We start from the raw sequence: 26,770 nt of genomic DNA on the forward strand, positions 1-26,770 counted from the left end.
GCCATTATAGTCAATGTTCAGCACTGTAAGCAGGTCAAACATGTTATTTCCTCTCAAAATGTAATTTCTGTAATAACAGCAACATATAGTGAGTGTGCTCCCTTTGCAAAGCAGCCTGTTGGCCTGTGGATTTAATAAATGCTGCATTTGATCGACAAAACTTTTCCATTAGCCCAGTTTCGCAGCAATCAATTCATAATTCAAAGAAGCAAAGTCAGAGAAGCAGATGTAAACTCACCACTTCCTCTGCTAAAACTCAGTTATGGAAATGATGAACATGCCATTTTCATCAAGTTCTTCACATTAAAAGTCTGCAGTTGTTATTCTGCTTGAGTGCTCTTGTTGTGAAAGCCCAAATCAGGAAATGAGGTGTTTTCAGTAGTAACCTGACACACCTCAGCAGGAGAGAAAGGAAATTTAAAACTCCAAACTTACACTAAAGTGAACACAGAGAGACTTCTAGAAACATTTTTCTGTGAACTTATGCCCAGACATGAGTTAGGTATGCCATCACAGGTTTGTTTTAGGAGGAGGGGGGTTATAGCACCTGAATATGCATTAAAATGTGTTACAGCATTATTGATACTTTGCATAAATACCTGGGCTACCCATGAGCCTTTGCCCTGATCATATGAGTTTTGAAATAAAACAAACTGGACTACATTTCTTATCAAGACCCGTGCCTAGTCTGTTTGATGCCACACTCTTCTGCTAACACACCTCGAGGGCAAATGTGGTCACATAAGGGGGGGGGGCACCTTCAGGGACTGGGCTCTGACCCTCCAGCCTCATCAGCTGAAAGCTGGGCTGACAGTGATGAGCCCATGATGACAGAGAAGTGCCTGCAGCTAGCATTTAACCCCCGACAATAGGGAGGAGCGGGTGGTGCAGGGGGCTGATCTCTGACCCTGCCTCATCCTCCGGCCCTCTGCCGGCTCCCTGCCTCTCCTGGGGGGGGGGCACCCTGGGGAGACCACATCCTTGCGTATGTCAACAATCCCTGCAGACACACAGGCTTCCAGGGGAGAAGAGGCTTTCTGTTACTTGATTCAGAGGCTCATGTGAGCGTTTTATCAAGCCCATCTGTGACCGGAAGAGACCCCTGGGGTATCGCCCTCTGCAGCCCTCACCCGTAGGCGGCTTTACCATTAGACAAAGGTAGGAAATTGTCTGGGGCCTCATGCTCCAAGGGGCCTAAAGATATAGCCTTATAAGTGTGCATCAAACATGAGGTAGAGGTCTAAAATAAAGACGTGCATCTTAAATTTGAATAAGACTCAATGAAGGAATAAAACAGTATGAAAATGGATTTTGAGGATCCAACAACTCTCTGGGAAGGACCTGTAGCCCCCACAGCAAGGTACAAGCCCCCACAAAAGCTCCAAAATGTCTTCCTATCAAGAAAATTAAAGTTAGACAGATCTCTATACACACACTAAGACGATGAATTTGTGGATTACCGTGAGATAAAATGGCAATTAATAATAAAAATGCACGATGTGCTGCAGAAGAATGAATATTGCTCTAATAGTGAGCATATTTTTTAATGTGCATAAGTTCTGCCTGGCCGAGAAGCATGTATAGAAACAAATAGGAGGGTTTGAGTTATGATGCTCACCCAAGCGGTGATGATGTTCTGCTGAGTGTTTAGCTACTCATTTACACACAGGGTATATATATATATATATATATATATATATATATATATATTTATTCATATATATACATGTTAAATTACAAAATATCGCAATATATCGATACTGGCGATACATATCGTATAACCAGATTCTTGTCAATACACACCCCTAATGGTTGCAATACCCTATCTTGTCAACAATACATGCAGGTCACCTGCCATGTTTAGAGAATCTTAAGTGAAACATTTCAAAAGGAGAGTGATGCCATTCAAGCATCTCTGCACAACGTACTAAAGATGCACAAAATCCCTGGCATGATTTTGGTCTCTGCAGATATTAGTTTAAGAAGTTAACTATCTGTATCAGCAGATTTGAACATTGTATATCAACCTTTAATCTCTGGGAAATGTGCAAATGTGACGTTAGACATAGGTAGTTACCTCAGGTGCTGCACACTCAGAGGAGCCACCAGGTGCCCCAAACATAAAGCACTTACCAGACTGTCTACTTTCTCACCCCTCTCTCAGCTCCACTCGACTCAGGCTCTCTTTGACACAGGAGACACTTTGGGTTTTTTGTAGTAAAAATGTGTTTTCCTCTCTATCAGTTTCAGCTAACATTAGAGTGGGAAAATCAGCATATTGGATAGCTGCAAAAATTCAATATTGTGCATCCTTACAAAGTACTGCTGGTGGTGACAATGATCCACAGAGTACATAAAAAAAATAAATATTAACCTAGGAAATAAGGCAGGTGAAATGACCCCAAGTATAACACCATTCTGTGGGAAACACTTTAAACAGCTGTGCTTGATATCTGCTCTCCTGTCAGAACTCAAACAACCAACAGAGATCTGAAAACAATTTGGGCCTTTCTGAGGGGCTTTGACCTTGCTGTTGGGGCCAGTGGTCCTCCATAGGGATAAACAAAATCTATTTTGATGCCATTTTACTCTCTTTTCACCCTCATTTACATTCAAAACACACACATCTTACCGATTGTAAGTAAAATCAGACGTGTCAATCATTTCTGTCCATCTTCCTGTTAATCAAAAGTCTATTTTGGTCTTTGTTTCAAATTTTAAGCATTTACTGGTTCACTTTTTTGCAGCGGGACTGAGCAGTATCAGGGATGTTCGTATCTGTTGGGTTAACAGCACCAATTGCGTTGCATAGCTGATGACATGGAGTGGTTTGAGTCAAGAAAAGACCCATATGAGGTCTTTTCAGTTTAGCTCTAAGCATTCATAGTGAGGGAACAAAATATTAGGAAACATTTCTTTTTTAGAAACACAGCGAGAAAGCTTCATTACATATCCAAATGTGAATATCCGTACCCAAAGAGAATGCTTTTGTTGTATGAGAGAGCTGGTTGGTTTTCTTTAAACAATACAAAGATGGAAGTTTGGTTTTTATGCATTCATAATGCTATTTTACTTGAATTGCCTTCTGATTTACATTCTCTATTGTCTCCAAAGAATGGTAGTAGCTGTAACCTTCGCTCTCATGGATGCATTATGAATGAAATTTGTCAAATTTACTCTGTCTTTGGTAAAAGAGCAACAGGGTCATCTTAAGCTTGAGCAATGCATTGGTTTGGGAGATTTTGCATCACAATTAGAATATCCTCCATCCATTTTTAATACTGCTTATCCCGTTGGGGGTTGTGGTGGGGCTGGAGCCCATCCAAGCTGAGTACACCCTGGACAGACAACCAGGCACGCTCACATTCACACCTACGGCCAATTTTAGAGTCACCAATTAACCTAACGAGCATGTCTCTGGTGGTGAGAGGAAGCTGGAGAGAACCCACACATGCATGGGGAGAACATTCAAACTCCACACAGAAAGGCCCTGACCGGGAAGCGAACCAGGAACTTTCTTGTGAGCCAACAGTGCTAACCCCTGCACCGCTGTGCAGCCCCTACAATGGGAATACTCCTGCTTAATTAAAAATAATAATATAAACTTAAAAAAAAAAAAGTCATTCATCACAACCTAGAAAAGCATCCTAACTCAAACTCAATATTTTAACATGTTTCTAGGCCAGGTGGGACTTAAAAACATAAAATATATGCTTAATATTTGTGCCATTGGTGCATTTTTATTGACTGAATGTCACTTTACCACACAGTAATCCACCAATTCATTGTTTCAGTATGTTTATAAAAATCTACCTAACTCCTAATTGGCCTGATGTGAAACATTTTGGGGCTTTCTGAGGGGCTTAGGACTCGCTAGGAACATTTTTTAATGATTCAAGTGTATTTTGACACTATTTCATTCACTCTAATCTCCTTCTTTACATACAAAATCAACATCCTAGCTATTAGAAGTAATTTTATATGTGTATTTCCAGTGTTTGATTGCAGGATATATGGAGTTTACCAACTTAGTCTCCATAATGTATACCCACTTCTCAGTCCCCCCGATGCACCTCCATCAGTAGTGCACTGATTTTCTTCCCCCTGTGATGCATAATGAAGGAATGACTCCTCTGTCCTGCCTTCCTTGATTGGGTTGTAAAGGCACTTGGTGCATATGCATTCTAGTCTTTGTCTGGAGACAAAGTTTTGATTTGAATAGAATTGACTTTTCTATTTATTTATTTAAAAGACAATCTCATGATTGGAGAAGGGAAAACGTTAAAAACAAAGATAAAAATCCATCAATTAGAGCAGGGGTTCTCAAACTTTTCAGCCCGTGACCCCCAAAATAAAAGTGCCACAGACCGGGGACCCCCACTGTACCTGAAGGTGGATCAGCACGGCCATGCACTTTCAAGATAGTCATCTGCAGACAAGGTCATCCATCAGGGGGGTAAATGGAAGAGCTTTCTGGTGCCCAGCCAAACTGGGGGCCCACGGAGGTCAGCAAAATCATGATCATTATAAAGGTTAGTTGTGATAACCATAATTTATATCTAACCTGATAAAAATAAACTCTTATCAAAGAAATAAACATATTTTTAATCATTTGTATAGTAAATAGCCTTCTTAAAATGAGAATCCCTTCTGTTGGAAAAAAAAGAATTAAATGGTTTAAAAATGGCAAAAAAGGTGGAAAAGTGGTGAAATTGGACTTTAAGAGAAGCAGAAACGGATTAGAAGTGGCAACAATTACATAAAAATGGCAAAAACAACATTAGCAAAAATGGGTTAGAGTGGAAAAAAGTTGGCCTAAATAGTAGTAAAAGGGAGTTCAAAAGCGGCTGGAATGGCTTTAAATTGGCAAAAATGTGTGGAAATTTGGTGAAAATGTTAAATTGAGTTGAAAAACTGTTATAAACTGGCAAAAAAGTGTTAACTAAGAAAGAGAAAATAGAAGATATTTGCAGAAATTGGTTAAACCAGCAAAAATTGGCATATCAGATAGTGAAATGTGGGTAAGATGGGAAAAATTGAGTTTAAAGAAGTGGTAAAAAGGGGTTAATAGTGGCAATAATGGGTCGACGGAGGCAACATTAATCTTAAGTGGCAAGAACTGGTTTGAAAGTGGCCAAAACAGGCAGAAAAAGAGGTGGAAAGAGTTTAAAATTGATTAAAAAAATAGGTGAGAAATGGCAAAAATGGGTTTAGATTGATGGGGACATTGGTTAAAATTGGTGTCAAGTGGCAACAGTGTAGTTTAAAAAAAGATTTTTAGTTTTTTAGGGAATCTGGGGACCCCCTCTCAGTGTCTCATGACCCCTAATGGGGTCCTGACCCCAAGGTTGAGATCACTGGATTAGATAAATATCAGGGTGTTGGGGTGAGCCAATCAGAGGCAGAGTACAGCAGGTTGGTGATGCTTTCTATCATCTTTTCCCTCCTAATAATTCAATAATGATCTAAACCAACGTTTACCAACCATTTTTCTTTGAGACCCCCTACATGTACCTAGGAACAGCGGAGCCCCCCCAAAGACCCAAGACAGAAGAAAAAGTGACACCCTGCCATCAAAAGTCAACATAGATTTGAATTATTTCACTGATAAAACCCTAAAAATAGCCTATGCGTGTTTTTTCTTATCAAACGACCTTTGTCTAAACTATTTAATAATTGCTCTATCATGGATTTAGTCAGTATTTGCAAATCTAATTTTGGCAGCCTCAGAGCAGACAAAGTCTCGCCCCCCCCTAAGATCTCTGCCCACCCCCCCCAAGGGGTCCCGGACCCCAGGTTGGGAACCAATGATCTAAACAACCTGCAGTCAAAGAGCAGATCTTGATGGTCAGTGTGCAGGTATGAAAAGTCTGCTTATAGGTGAATTCAACTCTCAGCACAGCCTAACAGGCTGGTTATCCTGTTCTGAATCTGGCACTATAAAATATAAGATTTCCCATTCGGGACGTCCTGTAGTTCCCTGGATTTGTTACCAGAAAAAACTGAACTTCAAATCACTTTTACTCCCCTCAGCTAAACTGAGAGGGGCCTCCTGCCGGTCTTTGCCCAGGGCCTCTAAATCTCTCAAACCGCCCCTGGCCATGACCACTAGCAGATCTCCTGGGTGACTCACCTCTGTCAGCGCTGCGTCCTGGTCCAGGCTCTCAGTTCCGTTCCCCTGCTGCAGCGGGGAGCTCCGCAGCACCGTGATGTGTAAGGTGAGGAGAAGGAGTCCCAGCAGCAGCAGCAGCTCCGCCGTCAGACGAACCATCCTTTTTACGCGGCCGCTCTTTGGAGCCTGCGCTGTGACCGGAGCTCCCACTCCAACTCCTCCCGCTGCAGAGACTCCAATCTCCGGATCCGCCGGGGACGAGGAGCCGCAACACCACTTCGGAGCCACTTCGGGGATCACAACAACAAAAATGAAGGGAAAAGAGAGGAAGAGGAGGTAGACGGATACCTTGGAGATAGATTCCCAGAGGAGTAAACTTTGAGAGCGTCCCAGATTCAGATCATCCCCTCTCGCTGATTGTTCATTTAGTTTGATTTGAAACCAGATTGGATGAGCGTTAACGCATTAATCTGTCAGTGAAGTCTCCAGAGCTGATCCAGAGCGCAGAGAACTCTTCCCTCCTCTTGGTGCGCCCTCAGATCTCCAAACTCATGAAACTTGCCCCTCGGTGTCCCCTCCACATTTTAGCCTCACACTTCACTCTTCCTCTCTTCCACCTCTGAAGCTTTACGCAGACCTCGCCTCGTCCACATTCTGCGCTATCCCACGCCAAAAGTCCAGGTAGTTTCAGAAGTCAGTCTTCAGAGTTCAGGAAGAGTCCTCGTCCATTCTGCTGCAGACTCTGGGTCCACCAAAAGGAGGACGCGGACTTGTGCGCGTCTCTGCCGAGTCTTCCAGGAGGAAACAAGTCACAGCGTATCAGAGGAGGGCCCACGAGACACGCTGCTCTTGTTTTGCGCTCTTGAGGTGGTTTTATACCATCCGCCCCTTCACAGGAGCCCTCCCCCAGATTAACCCTTTCATCCCCCTACCAGCAGGGTGGACGCTGGTCTGGGAAACGCACTGTTCCCTGTTTATCTTTTACTAACGACGCAGATGTAAGTGTGTTAATCACAGGAGCAGAAGAAAACAAAGTTATATGTAAGCCCATTAAGACAGAAAAAATGAAAACTAAACATTTATGGAGAAAAATCAGTCATAATCAAAGGATGCAAAGACAAACTTCTGCTATAAGTTCATACAGAGATGAAATCATGACAGGAGAAACCAAGGAGATAAAAAAATATTAGAGATAACATGCACTTCATAATAATGACAGAAAAAGTCAATACTAAAAGAGGACATTTCAAATTATGACATAAAAGGTCATATTGGGAAAAAATGTCAAAATTATGACATAACAGAAAATTTGAAATAGCCTAATGGGAAATTAACTCAAAAATTAAATATAAAACACTTATAAATAAAATAAAATATAAAAATTGAGACCAAGTATCTGGGATACAGAAAGAAAAAGTTTAATTAATGACATGAAAAGCCATGATTCCTAAATAAAAAGACAAAGAGATTCCAATAAAAAATTAAAAATTCTAAGATTAAACGTAGAATTTATGGCATAAAAGGTCAAAAAGAGTAAAAAAAGTTGGAATTACCAAATAATAATTCTATACTAATAAGATAAAGAGTAATGAATAAAGCCATATTAATGATATTTAAAGTCAAAATATGGACAAAATAAATATAATAGCAAGTTAAAATGTCAAATCAAGACCGAAAAGGTTTAATAAGATTGAAAAGAGATGAAATTACAACATAATGGTTGATAATAATGAGGTAAAAAGTCGATTTTATGATCTCTTTTTTATGATCACTCAGAGAGCGCAGACCTCCGCCATTAGCCCCATCTCCCAATAGTACAGAATCCTTTAAAAATTCCTGGATCCGTCCCCATGTGCCCCCCCACCACCACAACATTTGCCGATGACTCCCTCCCCGGTGGGGTGAACGCGCAGTGAGGCAAAGCACTGACCTCCCTATGGGTGGACTGTCATGGTGGAAGCATTGCCTGCTGGTGCCAGCAGGTGCACTGACAGTCTCCTCCATGGTCTCACCGGACGACTGGAAGTCATGGCAGAGGGTGAATATTCCTCTATTCCTCCCAGCATTGTGAGTATTCTCTTTACAATTTCACAGAAATAAGGCCAAAATTATAAGTAAAAATGTCAGATAATGACTTAAAGCTAAAATCCACTAAAAAGATGAAATGCTGACACAATGGTTTTATAATAATCAGATAAAATTTATGATAAATAAAGCCAAAAGTATAAGAAGAACAAACAACATTAAATGCTAAAAGTAGACCTCATAGTCATTGAGAAAAAAACATGTTGAAATAACAATAATTTCTTAATGGGGTAAAGAGTCAAATTTATGACCAGCCAAAAGTAGATTACATTAAAATTCAAAATTCTTTGATCAAATGTAGAAATTATGGCCTAAAAAAGTCAAATATATCAAAAGCTGAAATAACAACATTATGATTCTATAATAATGTGTTCAAAAGTTCAAAATTTAGGACAAATAAAGCCAAAATAATGAGATATAAAGGCAAAAAGTAAAAAGTAAAAAAAAAATTAGTTAAACTGTCAAATTTAACCCTAAAGAGTCATATAATATTGGAAAAAAATAGAATATTATGATTTAAAAATTCTAAGATAAAAAGTCGAAGTTTCGACATGATGCTATAATTTTAAAATCAAAATCCCAAATAATGACATAAGCCAAAAACAATCAGTTAAAATGTCAAATCAAGACCTCAAAGGTAGCAGATAGAAAAATGATGAAATGACAACAGAAATATTTAGAATTATGAGATAGAAAGTTAAAATTAGGACAAACGAAGACAGTGAAATAAAAGCCTAAATAAAGACATGAAAAGTCAAAATTTCAAGTTAAAATGTCAAATAAAAAGTCATAAATGAAAAATTAGGACACTTTATTTTTTCTGTAGATGTCTTTAAAGATGCCTTCAGTTGTAATTTGATGTATTTTAAATTCATAAATTACGAATTTCTCATTATTCTATAACAATGAGATTTTTTTTAAAGTCTTATTTTTCACATTTGAAGCCACAATAATAAGAGGAAAAGCCAAATTCTAACATAAAAAATTACAGTTGTATGTTAAAGTAACAAATTATGCCCATAAATGTCATATGAGATAAAAAAGGTGAATAATGACAATTATAAGCGAGACTTTAAAAATCAAAAATCTCTCCCCTCATGGAAACATTACGCCTCCTTTTATGAACCTGGAGTACCCTCGGTGGTCCCTGAGGGCGCACCGCGCGCGTCGTTACGCAGAGGAAGCTCTGTCTCTCCTGCAGGCTTGTGTAGATCTGAGCACATCAGCATCAGCTCTCAGCCTGGGCTTTAAAAGCTGCTACGGAAGGTGCGGTAACACTCCGCTAAATCAAGACAAATGGCGCTTAATGTGATTAGCCCACGTGAGGCTCTTTATTGTCCTCTTCAAAGGACGGATCTCTGTGTCAAATTAGGCACCAGGCAGCAGGGATGCTGCAGCTTCAGAGTGGGTGACAGACCACTGAACACAGAGGCAGTGCTGCGAATATCATCACCTTTAAAGATAAACGTTTAGTTTAGGCAGAGGTGGAATCTAAACGTTTCTAAAGCTAACAGGATCACATTGTCCTGCTTGTTTGCAGCATAAAACCGCTCATTTACGGCGGTTGGCATCCATCACTATGGAGCTGCAAATAAAGCTGCCCCTTTATATCTGCTCTGATGCATGTTTTCAGTTAACACAAGGCAAAGTGCACTTCAGCTTTCATTTTTGATTGTCAGCTCTTATATTTTTGGCTTTTACTGTTATAACCCTGCTGATTGGTCAGATCCCTTCTCAGAACTGGCACAACCTTTTCAGATTAAAACTTTGCAAGATGGTTAGGCTTGGGACAGACATGGAGTCTGGTCTACCCATCTGCTTGGCAAGGTTAATGTTCAGCTGATCTTGTTTTCAGTCATTTTTTCACTTCACCTATTTAGGATTAGTCATATTTGTAGTTGGATCTGAGGCCTTTAGTGCAATTTGTTGATGAAAAGGGGTGAGAAGTGGCACAACATGGGTTGAAAAAAGCAATAAAGGGCAAGATGTATCAAAAATGGTTTAAAGAATTTTAACAATGGCATCAAAAAGTATGAAAAGGGGTTTGAGAGTGGCAAAAATGGAAGAAAAGTGGCATAAATGGGTAAAAAGTGGCCAAAAACTCATAAAAATGGCTTAATCAAGTAGTGCAAAAGGGGTTAGAGTGGTAAACATAGCCGAGGAGTAGAAAAATGAGCCAAAAGGGGCAACAAGGGGGAAAAAGTTTCAAAAATGGGTTAAAAGTGGTCAAAAGAGGCAGAGACAGTAGTGACAAGGGCCAGAGCAAAGATGTTCAAAGTGGCACAGATGGGTTCAGATGGCTAAAGGGGCAAAAAAACATCAAAAAGTAGGTAAAAGTGGAAAAAATGTTGCAAGAATGGCCAGATCGAGTGTTGATAAAGGGATGAAAGGAGACAAAAAGTATGAAAAGGTTAAGTGTGTCAGTGCTGCAAAAATGGGTTAAGCCAGAACTGCTGGCTTAAGTAGTGAAAAGCGGTGCATTAGTGGCAAAAATGGTAAAAAAAAAAAAAAAAAAGTGGCAAAAGGTTGGTAAGAGTTGCAAAAATGGAGTAAGAGTATGAAGTTGCAAATTTTTATTTATTTATTTTTTTAAGACTGGATAAAGAAATGAAAGGGTGAAAAATGGCAAAATGTATCAATAATGTGATAAAAGTAGCAAAAATGGCCAGATACAGAAGTGACAAGGTGTGTAAGGGGTAGATAAAGTGGCAAAAATGGGTTAAAAGTAGTCAAAAAACTTCAAAAATTGGATTAAGTATCAAAAATGGTTAGTTAAAGAAGTGAAAAGGTGTAAAAAGGGCAGATAGAGTGGCAAAAATGGGTCAAAAGTGGCAAAACTGGGCAGATAAAGAAATGAAAAGGGTTGATTGAGTGGCAGTAATGGGTTAGAAATAGCAAAAATTGTCAGATAGTGCAAAGGTGTAAACAGGGTAGATAGAGGGGTGAAATGGGTTCAAAGGCACAAAAATCTTTCAAAAATGGGATGAAATTAGCAAAAAAGGCCAGATAAACTAGTGAAAAGGTGTGAAAAGGGTGGATAATGTGGCAAAAATTGATTGAAAGTGCCAAAAATTGCCAGACGAAGTAGTAAAAGGGTGTGAAGAGGGTAGATAAAGTACGAAAATTTGTTAAAAGTGGCAAAAATGTTTCAAAAATGGGATAAAAGTAGCAAAAATGGCCAGATAAAGAAGTGAAAGGTGTGAAAGGGTAGATAGAGAGGCAAAAATGGGTTCAAAGTGGCAAAAATGGGCAGATAAAGTACCAACTACTGGTTAAAGAGGGGCAAAAATTATCAAAATGTGGCAAAAACTGGTTAAATTGGCAAAAAAAGGGCAAGATTACTTCATAGATTGTTAAAAGTAGCAGAAATTGCTGGATTAGGTGGTGAAAGGGTTGAAAAAGTGGCAAAAACTTAATAGAATTGGTTCAAAAGGGCAAAGGGTATTTAAAATGGGTTAAAAATGGCAACAATGGCTGGATAAAGTAGTGAAAAGATGTTTAAGAGTTACAACAATCGTCAAAAAGTGGCAGAAATGGGTTAAATGTTGCAAAAAAAGGGTGAAGTAGAAAAAAGTGGCATAAATGAGTGAAACAATGGTGAAAAAGGGTTCAAAAGTGTCATGAATAAAGAATTATAACATCAGAACCCAATAACAGCTTGACACACTTGCAGCTCCATAATGAAGCCACCGTTAGCCAGGACGTTAGCATCGATGCTACTGATCCTACACACATGCTTTTACATCTTTAATAAATCACAACATTGGGGCCCATTCACTGGGCTTCTCAGGGGCCCAGCCAGTTCTTTTTTCTTTTTTACAGATTTATTTTTTGTCTTTTCGTACCTTTGTTCGATAGAGTAGGACAGTGGATGGAGTTGGAAATGGGAGAGAGAGTGGGGAGAGACATGTGGCAAAGGGCCACAGGCTGGATTCAAACCGGCACACATGGGTAGTGCCTTAGACTGCTAGGTCTAAGGCACTACCCAGCCAGTTCTGGGACAGGCCTGTGTATAACAAGGTATCCTGAGGTATCCCATATTTAATACCTTAAATTCTCTGATGCAAAAATAATTAGATCAGAAAAATCTGTGTATTTTTGACAAATATGAGCTACAACACTCTCACAATTAGAGAAATTCCTCCTGTTGTAGCTGTGATGATAAATATCAGTGTCTGTCACTGCACGGGGGTCTAAAAAGGGATAGCAGCATTGTTAAGATGGATTCTAATGATGAAGGAAATAGAGTATCTGAAGCTGCAGCTAAACATCCTCAGTCAACATAAACTGCATCACACTGGTCTGATATTATACACTTTCTGTCAACAAGTTATTACCAAAATAAGATCACTGCAGCCTAACTAAGTCTATTTCAGACCTTTGTCCAACTCATGCTAATCTGCTCTCTGTTTCACTTCAAACTCCCAGATCTCCCAGAACATCAAAATCTGGTTCTAAATGTAAAACAGAGAGTGCAGAGAGGACGGCTCGCCTGCTTTGGACACAGTGGAGGACATCAAAGGCGTAGCAGAGGATCCCCCTTCAGAATAGCAGCTACATGCCATTCCAATAAGTGCGGTGTATTTGGATCTGCAGTTCAAAAGAGGCTGGTGCAGGCAGGCAGGCCGGTCTCAGGGGGCTTCAGCACCAGTAGTCTGGCTGCACAGATGTTTTGAATGCCAGCAGAGACCATTTGCCACTTCTGCTAAAACCTGGGGCAGTTAGGAGCGAGTGAAGGGAAGTTTGACAAGCCACATGTGTCCCACCTGGACGGAGAGTCGGTTTGTATTCTTTCTGACTATGTTTCACTTTGTAGTAGTCAGTAGGATTGTCAGGAGAGCAGAATTTTTACCTTTTATTTTAATACAAACTGAAATCAAACGATATCGATACCTTTCATGATAACTGGGCAACAGCGATAGAAGTCCTACACACCAAAAAATGAGTAATCTTTTGTTTGGAATCATCAAAATTTGCAGACAAACTAGTAAAAAATATCTTAATTGAATAAATGTGGTGGTTATTTGCATACTCATGCATTTTTCTCCTGCAACTTTTCATGGATAATTTCTTTTAAATGCATATTTTGACAACTTTTAACCTTTTCTAAAGATTTTAACAGCAGTAATTTTAAAATCACATTATCACAGAATTATACTGTACCAAAAAGTTGACTGACACTAAGATTTTCGATGATGATTCATCATGCCTGTTATTAATGCAGTGCCACCTGAGGCCCTGAAGATCACAAGCATCCAACACTGACCTTTGACCTTGCCCCTTGCACACAGTACACAGTTACTCTACAAAGTAATGACAATCAAATTTTAAAAAGTGATGTAAAATAAGTGATTCATAAATATTCACTACATTAAAAGTGACTGACCTGATTCAACAGAGGTCCAGCCATCAGGTACTAGTCGTCACATAATGAGTGAAATGAGGATCATCTGAGTGCAGTGAATGTGTCTCAGTGATTGTAGTATAAAGACAACCGTGTCTGGAAGGTCCAGTCATTAGTTCATCAGTATTCTTGGCTACCATTACACCATGAAGACAAAAACACTCCGAGCAACTCAGAAAAAAGGTTTTGAACATCCCCCAGAGTTCAGTTAAACCATCGTCACGTGTGTAAATCTGCCTAGATCAGACTGTCCTCACAAAGTGAGTGAGCGTGCAAGAAGGAGACTAGTGAGAGAGGCCACCAAGACACCTATGACTACTCTGGAGGAGTTCCAAGCTTCAGCAGCTGAGATGGGAGAGACTCTGCAGACAACAACTGTTGGCCGGGTTCTTCACCAGTCAGAGCTTTATGGGAGAGTGGCAAAGAGAAAGACACTGCTGAAGAAAAGTCAGATTAAATCTGGACTGAAATTCACCAGAAGGCATGTGGGAGACTCCATGGTCAAGTTAAAGAAAGTTCTTTGGCCTGATGAGACCGAAATGGAGCTTTTTGGCCAACAGACAAGACGCCAAACACTGACATCACCACAAACACACCATTCCCACTGTGAAGCATGGTGGTGGGAGCATCATGCTGTGGGGATGCTTCTCAGCAGTCGGCCCTGTAAGGCTGGTAAGGGTAGAGGGTAAAATGAATGCGACAAAATATAGCAAAATCCTTTAGGACAATCTTGTTGAGCCAGCCAGAGAACTCTGGCTTGGGAGAAGATTTATTTTCAAGCTGAAGCATACAGCAAGAGCTGCACAGAAATGGTTTAAAGACAACAAGGGGAATGTTCTGGAGTGACTGAGTCAAAGCTCAGACTTCAATCCAACAGAGAATTTGTGGCTGGACTTGAAAAGGGAGATATGCAAGCCTGATAGAGATCCATCCACACAGACTCAGTGCTGTGATTGCAGCCAAAGCTAAAGTCCTACTAAATACTGACTTGAAGGGGGTGAATATTTATGCAGTCACTTATTATGTATTGAATATTTTTTATTTAATTGACATGACTGTGTAGAAATGAAGGACGTTTTTTGTCTTGTATCATCAAAAAAGTCCAATTAAATTGACTCTTTATGATTTATAAAATCCATCAGAGGGTAAAACATCCAGAGATAGCTTTTTCAGGCACTGTATGTTATAATGTTAACCCTTTACCTACTCAGTCTAAAAATGGCGATTTGGACATATTTTGTTATTATGGCTATAAAAAAGTCAGGAAATGCCCTAAGTCTGAGAGCTTTGGTCCCTTTTCCCAGGAGTACTGGAACTTGACTTTTCAACATCTGGTTAATGGTTATTGCACATTATATGGAATTTTTAGCAGATGAAAAGAAGAAAGACACAAAAATGGATTTGTTTTTCATGGATGTTATGAGAAGAAATTTTGTTATTGATCATGAAGTTTTGATTTGACATTTGAAATGTGAACCTATACATGTTTAGAACAATCAGCAGTCATTTTTTGAGTCTAGGACTCTGGGTGTTCAAAACACAGTGTAAAAGATAACTACATACATAGGCGAAAATGAGTGCAAATAAAGGTGGAAAAATACATTCTCAACATTCTCAAGTAACATATTGTTATTGCACATGACAGACACGCAGAAATGCCACTATCTAACGCTAGTTTTTGAAAACAAAACACCACTCTCACTTGCTCTCCTTTTACTCTCTTCCTTCACTCTCCTTTCTCACTCGTCTTCTGCCAAAGCTGCCGTTTTCGCGGTACCGTTCGACATTACCGTAATATATATACTACACATCATATATTGCAGGAAAGCACAGATTCTCAGCTCTCAGCATTGGGATTTCTTAGATTAAGCAAACTTTTGAAAAGTTACAGTGTTGAGAATCCGTGTAGCAGTCTTGCGATACTTCTGGTGTTTTGCTATGAATGCCCATGTCATATGGTTGTGAGTACTGTAATGAACCATATATGTGCGCATGCCCACAATTCTCAGCTTTCCAACACCGTTGGAATTTTTCTGACTGGACAAACTTTGACAGAGTTACGGTAATAATACTGCGGACATATAAAACACAGCACTGGCGCCGGCTCAGTAGGTAAAGGGTTAAATTGATGTGGATTTATGAAATTTGAACATCAATGCATTCTTTTTTATTTACATTTTACACTGTGCCCCAACTTTTTTTGTAAATGGGATTGTATAATATTGTATTTATCAGCTACTCATTGTGCTAACAGATTCCAGGCAGGCAGAGTTACTCCATAAAATTTGTTCTGCATGTTTGCAGCCCCCGCCACAGGCAGTTCTATGCATGCGTTGGTGGTGCTGCATGGCAGAGAGAAAGTTTTACATCTTTCCCAGGCTAACTCCCCCTCCCCCCAATGTCAGCACAAAGAGAATACAAGTGAATTCAGGAAATGACAATGATAACAAATTTACTGTAAGTTAAAGCTGATAATGAACAGCTAAAAGATTAACATGCCCAGCTCTTATTCCAACAAGTTGACCTTCCTGCACTGTGATTGGTAAGTTCTGTGTTTATGCATCCATTCCTGTGAGTTATCAGAGTGATTTTAAGCGTTTGAGTTCCTCTTTATACACATCTGTCTCCTGCATGAATTCAACAATGTTCACATGCAGACTAAAGGTGAAAGTAAACACAAATTAATAACAGACATCCTGAGGAACTCGCTGCACCCCCAGCACTACATTTGAGGCCACCTTTCCCCATCTCATCCACATCTTTATGGAACAGTACATTGGTATGACATCACAGATTGGAGGATTAACCAAACTGTTTTCTATTGTTTCTGCCTATAGGAGCCAGATGTGAGCACTCACTTACACAACAAAGTCACCCTGTATACATTTCAAGGCTTTCCTCCTTTAGGGAGAGTTTTTTCTTTTAATTTCTTAACCTTTTTCATCGTCTGCAGCTATGATTGCAGCGTGTTTTTCCTCAAGGATTGCTAATGTTGATTGAAATCCAACTTGCAAAATGTTATCGCTGATGTTTATGGAGGACAAAACACACAAACATGCTAACGCCCCGAGGGCAAACAAGTGTCGACGAGACCTGATCTGACACATTGTGAAAACACATCCATCTATAATCCTTCCTGTGTTAATCAAATGATTACCCCATACCACGAGAATTCAGAGTTCAGCGCTAATTGCCGGGTTAGGGTTCTGTTGGCTCAGGTGCTGCATACTTGACATGCTTACCTTCACAACTGTTGCACAGTGTGTGTGAAATGGAACAGCAAGTCTTTAAAACATCAACAATTAAGCTGTTAAGACGGGGTGAATAGGAACAGTCACACCACAAAACAAGCCCTAACACCTTTGTCATTCTTCGTGGGGATTGTTCATATTTGACTGCATGTCAGCGAGGTACTTGCTGAATGATCTATTAGCTACAGAGAGGCTGTGATTTACTGTTTGGGATGAATGGGGTGTTACACTGAGGACTTTTTATACAAACAGTTCTCAATGAATCATCAACTCAGCTCTAGTATTAACCCTTGAACTGCCAGGATACTCATTCAAATGTTTATTAACCTTGCAAAGCAGATGGATACACCCGTTTCTGTGTTTCTCACTGGTGAATCCGTCATCTCAGATCTATTTTTGTTAGTCTTAGTCTAGTATTTGTCATGGAAAAAAGGCTGTCGACAAACATTTTTAGTCATAGTTTTAGTCGATGAAATTAACACTGGTTTGAAACAGCGTCAGCTTTTCTAGAACCACATTCCCGTACACTTGTGCTCCTTCATTTGCATTCGTGCCATGCTTTGGTCCACCTTGTCCTTCCGTGCTGGAGCCAGGGAAGCATGCCGCGGCCAAGCACAGAAGAGTGTACTCATGCTGGTCATATACTGGACTTTTAGGCTCAGACGTACTCAGGCACAGGACAGATCACCTAGTGTGAGTTTGCCCTAACTCGGTGCCGGTGTTTGTTGTTTCCGTGTATCATTCCAGGAGGCGTGAACTCCTCAGCGATGGACATGTGATTCTCAGCATGCTTTTCTAAGCACCTGCATCAGGTTACATAAATCAATATTGCAATCAAATTGACTGCTTACAGCTGTTTTTTCATATTACATTCTTTGATCCCAACATAAATAGCAAAAGTCAAAACAGACGCATCATTTCCTGTTTATTTGATTTCGTTTCAGAAATGAAAACTTTAAGTTAAATAGTTAAATAACTTTGTGACTAGCACTTTGGAGCTTCTGGCTTCTGAGATCAAATAGAATGAGCCAGAAATGTTCTGGTTAGCTGTGAGATCTGTATAAACATAGATGAGAGAAATAGTGGCTTAGATGATTAATCAAAGTTTAAATAAAAAACATTCAGAAAGCATCAATGTAAGTTTTTGTGTTTTATTAAGAAACAACAATGTGTTGCACACTCAATTTTTAACAGCAGTTGCATATCAGAGGAGTAAAAATCAAACCTCGATTTCCACTTTTACAACTCATAAGTACTTCTTTATGTAGGGTAAAACAGATTCTTTATCCAATTCTTTGCATCTTAAGCAAGATACACGCCACAAGATAATCATGCTGATTTTGGGCCTGATTCCCCTCCAACAATAAAAATCAGCAAAGCCCTGATTTTCTGATGGTTCTTTAGATTTTATTGGCAGATTTTCTCATGTTGTGTTGTGATGTGTATTAAGAGGGATTTTATCTTCTCTGGTCTGCTTGGAAGATGGCTTCAGATCACAAATATTAAACGTTAAATATTTACAATAAGAAGTCTGGGATGTGGGGGGGCACCAGAGACAGCGGAGCACATGCTCTGCAGATGGTCACATGGAATGGAACAATAGCCAATCAGGAAGCAAGCAGACCAAAAGAGGAAACAGCCATAGCAGCAGCAGTGAACATGAAGCACAGAATTAGGTGGATGTCAGAAATGGACCAACTTGTTGATTTGAGGTAATTCCTGACATACCTGGGTTACTTACTTTTTCAAAATTGATTTGGATTAAAAAAAAAAAGTAGTGTGCCAGGCTTTATGTGCATCATTTTCCATAATAACTATTTCATAAATATTTGAAAATATCAATTTATGAAAAGAAAATCATATTTCCATAAAAAGGTTCCAATGTCTTTGTAAATATAGATATATGTTTAAAGAATAAAAGCAGAAATATGAGCCCTCTTTGGATCTAAAACCTCTAAAATCTCATGAGAGTGAAGAGAAACTGAACTCTTACAATATATGTGATCTATTTTCAATATAAATATAAAAACATATATATATTTATAAGTATTTAAGTTTAAGGCAAATCCAGCAATGCATGTGCAATAACTGCCTGTATGTATTCACAAATAAAAGTATTCCAAACATTTCCAGAGGTCATATAGGTTGACAAGTGATGAGTAGAATCACAGTGTTTTATACACGTCTAAAAAGCAGCTGCCAAACATTTGGCCCCTCCTCTGCTGTCACACACGGCTGTTTGTCTACACCGTGTGTTTGCGGGTCTGCGGTGGCACTGACGCTCAGACTCTGACACTGTGAAATGACGGGGTCAAACGTCACATCAGCTGCTCAGCTCGAAGGTCTTCTCATCCTGGAGGTCAGACCAGGACGGATACTTCTGCCGTGAGAACTTCAGGCATAAAGCGTCTCCCACCTCGTTCAGATGGTGCAGCACCTGAGGATGGAGAAGTGTCAGAACATGCTTGGTTATTGGTGATTCAGATGAAAAGAGAAGCTCAACAGCCTCATGGGGATTTAATGTGTAAATATTAGCGCGTCCACCTGGTCCAGCATGGCTCTGGTGTGAGCTGCAGACAGACAGAAGCGAGCTCGAGCCTCTGTGATCGGAGTGGCAGGAAAGCCGACCACGACGACACCGATGTTTCTCGCCAGCATTTCACGAGAGAAAGCCCTGGACAGCAACAAAGAACAGGAATGAACAGATTTGAGTGGCTGAACATTTACAGACATCTTGGTTGGGATTTTAATCAGTTATCAATTACTTTAATGCAGTACATCAACTATTTATCCAGACCTTTCAGCTATTAAATGTAACCGTTATTCCTTGACTCAAAGCTGAGTTGTAGCTATTGTACCTTGCCGGATATTCTAATTCCACATTTGGCCCAAAGGCCATTGCTTGGGCAACACTGATCTAACCCTTTTCTTTCTTTTTTTAAAAGATTTATTTTTGGGCTTTTTCGTGCCTTTATTAGAAAGGAGGGCAGTGGATAGAGTCAGAAACAGGGAGGAGAGTGGGGAGAGACATGCAGGAAATAGTGCCACGGGCCGGATTCAAACCCAGGCCGCCTGCGTACATGGTGTGCGCCTTTACCACTTGACTACCGGCGCGCCCTTAACCCTTTTCTGTAATGCTGATCTAATAATGAAAAGGAAGTTTATTCCTTACTATTGGCTGCCTTATTAGACTTCCTTTTTCTTACTTTTTGACAACATTTATGCCCTTTTGCATAACTTAAAGATGATGATGATGAAATTATTAGGGCTCTTACACAGAGTAAAGCATTTTTAACATGGCCAAATATCCTAGTTTGGATGCTTAAATTATTTTACTCTGCACACAGAAAAAAATTGACTCACTAAAACCAAAAAACTAGCTGGGTCTAAATTATTAGCCCCCCTGATGCTAATATGTGTCACCTTTGTGTTGCAGTTGTTTTTTTGTAGTTTTAGTCTCAGACTCGTCTCCTGAGGAATCCCAGCCCATTCTACTCTGCCAAACCTCTGGTTCATCCGACAGATTTTCAATGAGATTCAAGTCAGGGCTTTGGTCAGGCCAGTCAAAAACGCTCACTTTGGTGTTCTGGAGGTAGTCCTTCACCAGAAGCCATGGATTTTTTGTGTCCTTGTCATATTGGAAGACAAAACGACAACACAGACCCCGTATTTCTGCTGACTGCTTCAGGTTTTCTTCCCAAATCTTCACATATCCATCTTTCTTCATGATTCCTTCCACCTTTACCAGATTCCTAGTTCAAGATGCACTGAAGCATCCTCACAGCATAACCCTCCCACCACCATGTTTCACTGTGGGGACGGTGTTCTTTGGGTGATACGTCTCTCCCTTCTTTCTCCAAACATCACCACCGTCTCTGTGGCCAAAGAGCTCTAGTTTGGCTCATCTAATCAAAAGGCATGCTCCTGTTGGTTGTCCTTAGCAGACTTCAGTCTGACTTGAAGGCATCTCTCCTGCAGAAGTTGAGTTTATCTTGGTCCATTCCTATTCATTAGTGTCTTGTCAGTTATTCTGGGGTCTTCAGACACATATCTCACTAGTTTTCTTTCCAGAGTCTTTGAAATCTTTCTCTTCCTCCCTCTGCCAGGTTTGTTCTGGACTGTGTGGCTCTCTTTGAATTTCACACGCCAGTTCTTGACTCTTGGAAACACTGTGATAGCTTTGTAGATCCTTCTCCTGCTTTGTGAGCATCAACAATTCTTCTTCTCAAGTCTAAACTGATTTCTTTGGTTTTAGCCATGATGCTTTCTCCAGTGACACCTCAAAAAGTTTTAAGACTGTGTGTAAATGTGAAGGTAATCCTCAGTTTAACTTGATTTTACAAGCCTTAAGCATTAAAAAGTTAAAGCACATCATTGCTTTCAATGGAAAGGTCAGTTCTAAAGAGGGGTAATAATTTAGACCTTAATAGTTTTTGCTTTTTTAAAAATATTTTTTATATATTTTTTTCTGTGTGCAAAGTAAAATATTGTCAACATATAAGTAACAAATAAAGCAAGCCTGTTTGGTAAAGCTGTGTTAAAAATGACTTACTCTGTTTAACAGCACTTGGGAAATACTAGTGAAAAGCAGGAAATTTCATTGGAAATTTCATCCTAATCTTTAATTGTTTAGGCATTATTCTTGTAATCACAAAAAAATTTCTGTTTTTTCCCAAGCAGATGAGTTTCTCCACAACCCAGTAATATACATGTACCTCTGTTTGGCATTCACTGACCTAAATAACACAAAACTCATCAAATGCATTTCTTAAATCCCTACATGTTAGTTCACATGCAGTAAATCTCACATTTAAGGTTAAAACTCTTCGAAATACACAGTGACCACACACTGCAGCATTCATCACTCAGCCTCATCACATTAAAACATCCCATCAGGAATGTTTCTCCTTCAAACCCCCAGAATTCTTAATTGTGTTGCTGGGATGTGTGGTAAAGATGATTTGAGATAATTTCTGCAAAGAACCATAAATAAAGGCGCGCATAACTGAGAATTTAGAGGGTTGAAAGCAGCACATCGCTGATGACTTTTAATCTTATGAGACCAAGCAGCTCTTCATCTGGTGGATAAATGGACGGTTAGGAGGAATCAGACCTTAAAATATGATCTTAGAATGGTTAGGTTAATTTGACACAGAAGTTTTGAATAGTTTAGGTCTAAATGATACGGGTCTGATGTTCAAAACAGAGACTAGAACAGAACCTCAGCCAGCTTCAAAATCTGTTATATATAATCAGGGAAATGGTAATAGCATAAATACTATTATTATGAAAAACTTTGAGGAAATGAGTGGAAAGGGCAAGGCAGGCATGGTTTATTATTATATATATATCATTAGTATTTCAGGCAGGAACACTTGTCATACATTTTACCATTTTATTGCAAAATATATATACAGTTTTACTTGGAGAAGCTCTGCTCAAAAGATGCTGCCTGGGTTAGTCTGCAGCATGCTTTGAATTTCCAGGGAGCGCATGGCAAGAAACCCCTCCCTGCATTAATGACCATGAGTGCTGATATAATGAAATTAGTTCCACTGCAATTAATCCATAGCAGTATAAAACTCAATAATGAGGGTGCAACAAGCTTTGTGCTATAAAAGAGGGGGCTGGGGTGGAGGAGGTTAAGCTTTGACAGCAGCAGCAGTGTGGTGCAGCAGCATGAATGCAAGCAGGGATTAGTGAGAAGTAGATCATATTTAAATACACAGCTGTGTTGAGAGAAAGAGCAGTGATTGGCTCGGGAGCTGGGAGGGGATAATTGGGATCAGCTGGGCGTATGACTAACGTGTCTAGCTTGAACTAACGCTAAGCTTCATTATCTAAACAAAAAGGCAACTCAGTTGCTTTTTATGGCTAAAACAGTGTATTTAAAACATAATAAAGCTAAAATTAGCTCTTAAAATGAAAAATATGTCCAAAGTCAGCCCTTCAATCTCAGATTTTACCACCTTTTTATTGTTCATTATAAACAGCACTCCAACCTGCGCTTTAGGCCGGCCACACACTACAGGATTTTAAGCCCGATTTGGGCCAAGATTTGCCTCCCCCGACGCTCATGGGGGCGTATACCGATTGGAGCCTCATCGCAAATGATAATCTGTCTGAGTTGTCTGCATGTGTGTGGTGTCAACACAATTCATTTACTGCTCCAAATTGCATAATAGCCTCCAAAACCCTGAATAGTAAATATCAAACATGTCTGATATTTATGATTCTTGGTCGTAGTGCCGCTGACCGAGTACCCAAAACAACCAATGAGAGCGAGCACAACGGGCAGCATAACCAGACAAATCATATGTACTTTCACTGCTCACAACCATAAACACAACGGTACCTTAATTTCAGCCAGGATTTCGTCCTGAGTCTTTCCCTTGTTTTATGATTGTTGCTGCACCTGTTATGCATGCCAGGGCACTCTGTTGTGGAGAGACAGCAAGACGGTATCCAGAAACGGACAGAAATCCGTGTTTTGTTTTTTTCTTCTTCCCGAAGTCACGTGATCGTGCCAGGTCGTAGGCAGGTTGGCAGGTGTGTGGTCTCCAGTGATCTGAAAATCTGGCTGAGTCGTCTAGTGAGTGCGTTCAGAGGATTAAAGATGAAAAATCTTTGGAAATTGTCATTAAGTCTGTGTTCTCCCATGGTTTTAAAATCATTTCAGATTAAAAAATCGTCTAGTGTGTGGCCAGCCTTAGTCTTCTCTTACGGTCACTTTTTACACACAAAATATTAAACGTATCTTTTTAACTTGGCTACTTTGCTGAACATTTTTGTTTGTTTGGAGCCTCAAAATCAGTATCTTATTCAGGAGTAACCTTTAACTGTCTCTTGAACTCTTAACCTGTGTTTTTTGGGGGCCCTGGACCTCGTATGTCATTACATTTATGCAATTCTCTATTGTTAAAATAATCCTTACACATTAAACATTGTGGAAACATAGAAAGTGGAAAAAAGGAGAGTAACAACTGAAAACAATGTGCCATTCTGGCAGAATCAAGTCTGTTTAAAGTATCTGTCATTTCCAGTGACCATTAACGCAGTGAAAATGGACTTGTGGCCATGTTTGTCAAAAACAATTGGAAAAAGCTCCCCAACACTCTTACTTTAGTTAATATCAATTGTATCAATTGTATCATATATTTTATTTAATAAAGATAGCTGCTATAGTCAGACAGTGTGGGGTTTTTTCTCATTGTTTTAAAAACATATTGCACCAGATGTAGCAAAGGATGTTAATGTTGACAGCTTTAATGTGACATACACTTTATACCCACTTCATTCTGCCTGAGTGGCTCTATTAATCTAGATGGATAGATTGGAGAGAGTAACATGGCAGCTTTCCAAACACTTAGAGAGCACATGATCAAGCTGGCCTTAAATTACTAAAGAAAAACAAAGCTGGTAGAGTTATCTTGCAGTTCCAGATTGACTCTATTCAGCTGAGGTCTACTTTTCCTACAGTCGAAGTGAGGTGTTTTTGCTGAAGAGTACTCACACCACTTTCCCAGGCATGTAGAGCAGGATGGGGACCACAGGCGAGTCATCATTGCCGTAGATGATGAAGCCCATCTCCTTCAGCCTGGCCCTGAAGTATCGGGTGTTCTCAGCCAGCTGGCGGATTCGTCTGATGCCTTCGATTAAAACAAGGACACCACCAGATGTGCATGAGTAAAGAAACCACTTACTGCTTTTTCCCCTTATATTTAACCTTCCCCTGCAGTGAGGGAAATAACCTACGACTCAAAGCTTCAGGAGAACAAGGTCCTGAGGTGGGAGGTAAGACAGTATGAAACCTTGTCACTGTACCAGAGGGGAGTTTGTTTAAATGTTGTTTTGCTTACAGTTTTTTTCCCTTTACTTCCTGAACTACATCACAAATATCCACAGCACTACACAAGGAGGTATTCCACTTTTTTAAGCTTTAACAGCTTATTATAAGGAAGTACTGATGGAAATACACAATAGCAACTTCTGATTCAAGCAACTACTGCACCTTCTCATGGGTATGCTGAGCTGGGTTGTCACGACAACATATTTTTAACCACTGCTTTGATACCACAACAACAAAAATAAAAGTCCTTGCATCCAATACTCTTGTTTTAGTAGACTAAAGTTAAAGTCAGACCCCTACAAAGTGTCTTAATTGTAGAAATATGCTGGTACTTCAACACTGCCATCAATTTTAGGAGTTTGCTTGCAATTTCTGAGGAACTAATTCCTTGTCTTTGCACCTATCACTTAAAAGGGACGTATTTTTCTTCTTTTTTCTTTGTTTGGACGATGTATTCTTTGTCCTTTGGTATCAAATTTTAAATCATTACAGCACAAAGTGTCATCAATTTCTGTGTTACATATTTTTTTCCCACCTCTATGAAAATGTTTTAGATTAATGGTCCAAATGCCTTATCACATCAGATAATTCCTTGTTTTTACAACTATGTTGTAATTTGGATTTTGTTCGACAAAATTACCAGTGAGGAAAATGGCATTTTTTTTTGCAAAATAACTTAAAGTGCATCGTTTCAAATTATTATGCAAAACAGAATTTAAAAACACTCAATAGTTTCTAACGGATTGAAAAAGAAATCTGTTGTAAGTCTTCGCATTATGAGGTCATTTTTTCCTCAAATCAAGCTATTTCAATCAAAAACATGTTTACAGATCCGGTTCCATATCAACATAAGGGTCCTCCTTTAGTATCACCTTAACAATCTCTCGCCTGTTGAACTTGTAAATCCATGTAAACTTTCTGCTTTTATTTCCTGTGAGGATGCCACAATGGCCTCCCAAAGTTGCTGTTTCGAGGTAAATTTCCCTCTGCCCACCCTTCCTTTTAAGGGTGCTCCACAGGTTCTCAATAGAGTCGAGGTCAGGGGATGATGGTGGCCACACCTTGACTTTTTTCTCCCTTTATGCCATAGCAGCAAAGGCCTTAGTGGGATTTTTTTGCAGCATGGGATGTTGCACTGTCTTGCATGAAAATTATTTTACTCTGGAAGGCACGATTCTTCTTTTTATACTATAGCAGAAAATTCCTTGTCCATTTCTCTCAGTGGAAATCTGACATACAAGATGGATTTGTTTCACACATCCATCTGGAAAACCTTTCATACATAGTGTTTGAGAAAGGGCAGAGGCTTTGAAAAAGAACTTGCAGCCTAACTGGATGAACGTTCTATCTGTCACATCTTTACGGGCCAATCAGAGCAACAAAACCTGTGATGTAGTCGCTATTGAGGAGTAAACTCAATACAGAACTACATAACGTGAGCCATGGCGACTGCAGACATGTCCATGTACACGACCTTTGGCGTTTTTGAAAAGAAAACAACCAACTGCTGTTCTTTGTTCCTCTTTTAACAAAGAAATGTCATCAAGTTCTGCTAAAACTGGTGCTTCAGTAGCATCCACACTAATGTCTTCTGCACTACACCTGCCTCTTGTTGCTGCTTGCTAACGTCACAGCTCCGCCTCGCCCAAAAGTACTGCCCCTCGTTGCTGATTAGTCCTGTCACTTTCTAACCCGGAACACTGCAAGATGGATTCGCCAGTGAGAAACACGGAAACAAGTGTATCCATCTGCTTTGCAAGGTTATCGCAGTGGCTGTATAAATGCGAAACTCCCCGTCCACTGCCTCAGCTGATTCAGTCGCCATTTTTCCTGATGTCTCCTCTCTCTTTTTTGCAATAACTACAGTTTAATCAACTACTACTCAATATTTATCAGCTCCATCTCCAACATAGTAATCTCAGTTTCAGTTGCCATGGTTTCCTGTACACAAACAAGCAGGAATTGTGTCGGCAGAATCAGGAACTTCCTTTGTAGTGTCTGGGCGGATTATTGCAGAGAGACGCAGAACTATCAATGCATTATCAATGCCCACAATGGTGCAGTTCACT

General features: G+C 39.7%; 2 protein-coding genes across 4 annotated transcripts in view; both read right to left on the reverse strand.

Annotated features, from left to right (window-relative positions):
* Nucleotides 1-6,944, reverse strand: part of ism1 (isthmin 1) — a 39,400-nt gene extending 32,456 nt beyond the window's left edge. The window contains exon 1 of the mRNA XM_041788852.1: nucleotides 6,134-6,944. Coding sequence (XP_041644786.1) covers nucleotides 6,134-6,271 — 138 coding nt within the window. The 5' untranslated portion in view covers nucleotides 6,272-6,944. The remainder of the gene's footprint in view (nucleotides 1-6,133) is intronic.
* Nucleotides 6,945-17,989: 11,045 nt separating this feature from the next.
* Nucleotides 17,990-26,770, reverse strand: part of sptlc3 (serine palmitoyltransferase, long chain base subunit 3) — a 69,251-nt gene continuing 60,470 nt past the window's right edge. For all 3 annotated transcript variants that reach the window (XM_041789719.1, XM_041789721.1, XM_041789720.1), the window contains exons 10-12: nucleotides 24,366-24,501; nucleotides 19,397-19,526; nucleotides 17,990-19,289 (exon numbers count right to left, since the gene is read on the reverse strand). In XM_041789719.1, the coding sequence (XP_041645653.1) occupies nucleotides 19,176-19,289; nucleotides 19,397-19,526; nucleotides 24,366-24,501 (380 nt within the window). In that variant the 3' untranslated portion in view covers nucleotides 17,990-19,175. The remainder of the gene's footprint in view (nucleotides 19,290-19,396; nucleotides 19,527-24,365; nucleotides 24,502-26,770) is intronic.

Source organism: Cheilinus undulatus, linkage group 6 (genome assembly GCF_018320785.1).
Source record: "Cheilinus undulatus linkage group 6, ASM1832078v1, whole genome shotgun sequence".
NCBI lineage: Eukaryota > Metazoa > Chordata > Actinopteri > Labriformes > Labridae > Cheilinus > Cheilinus undulatus.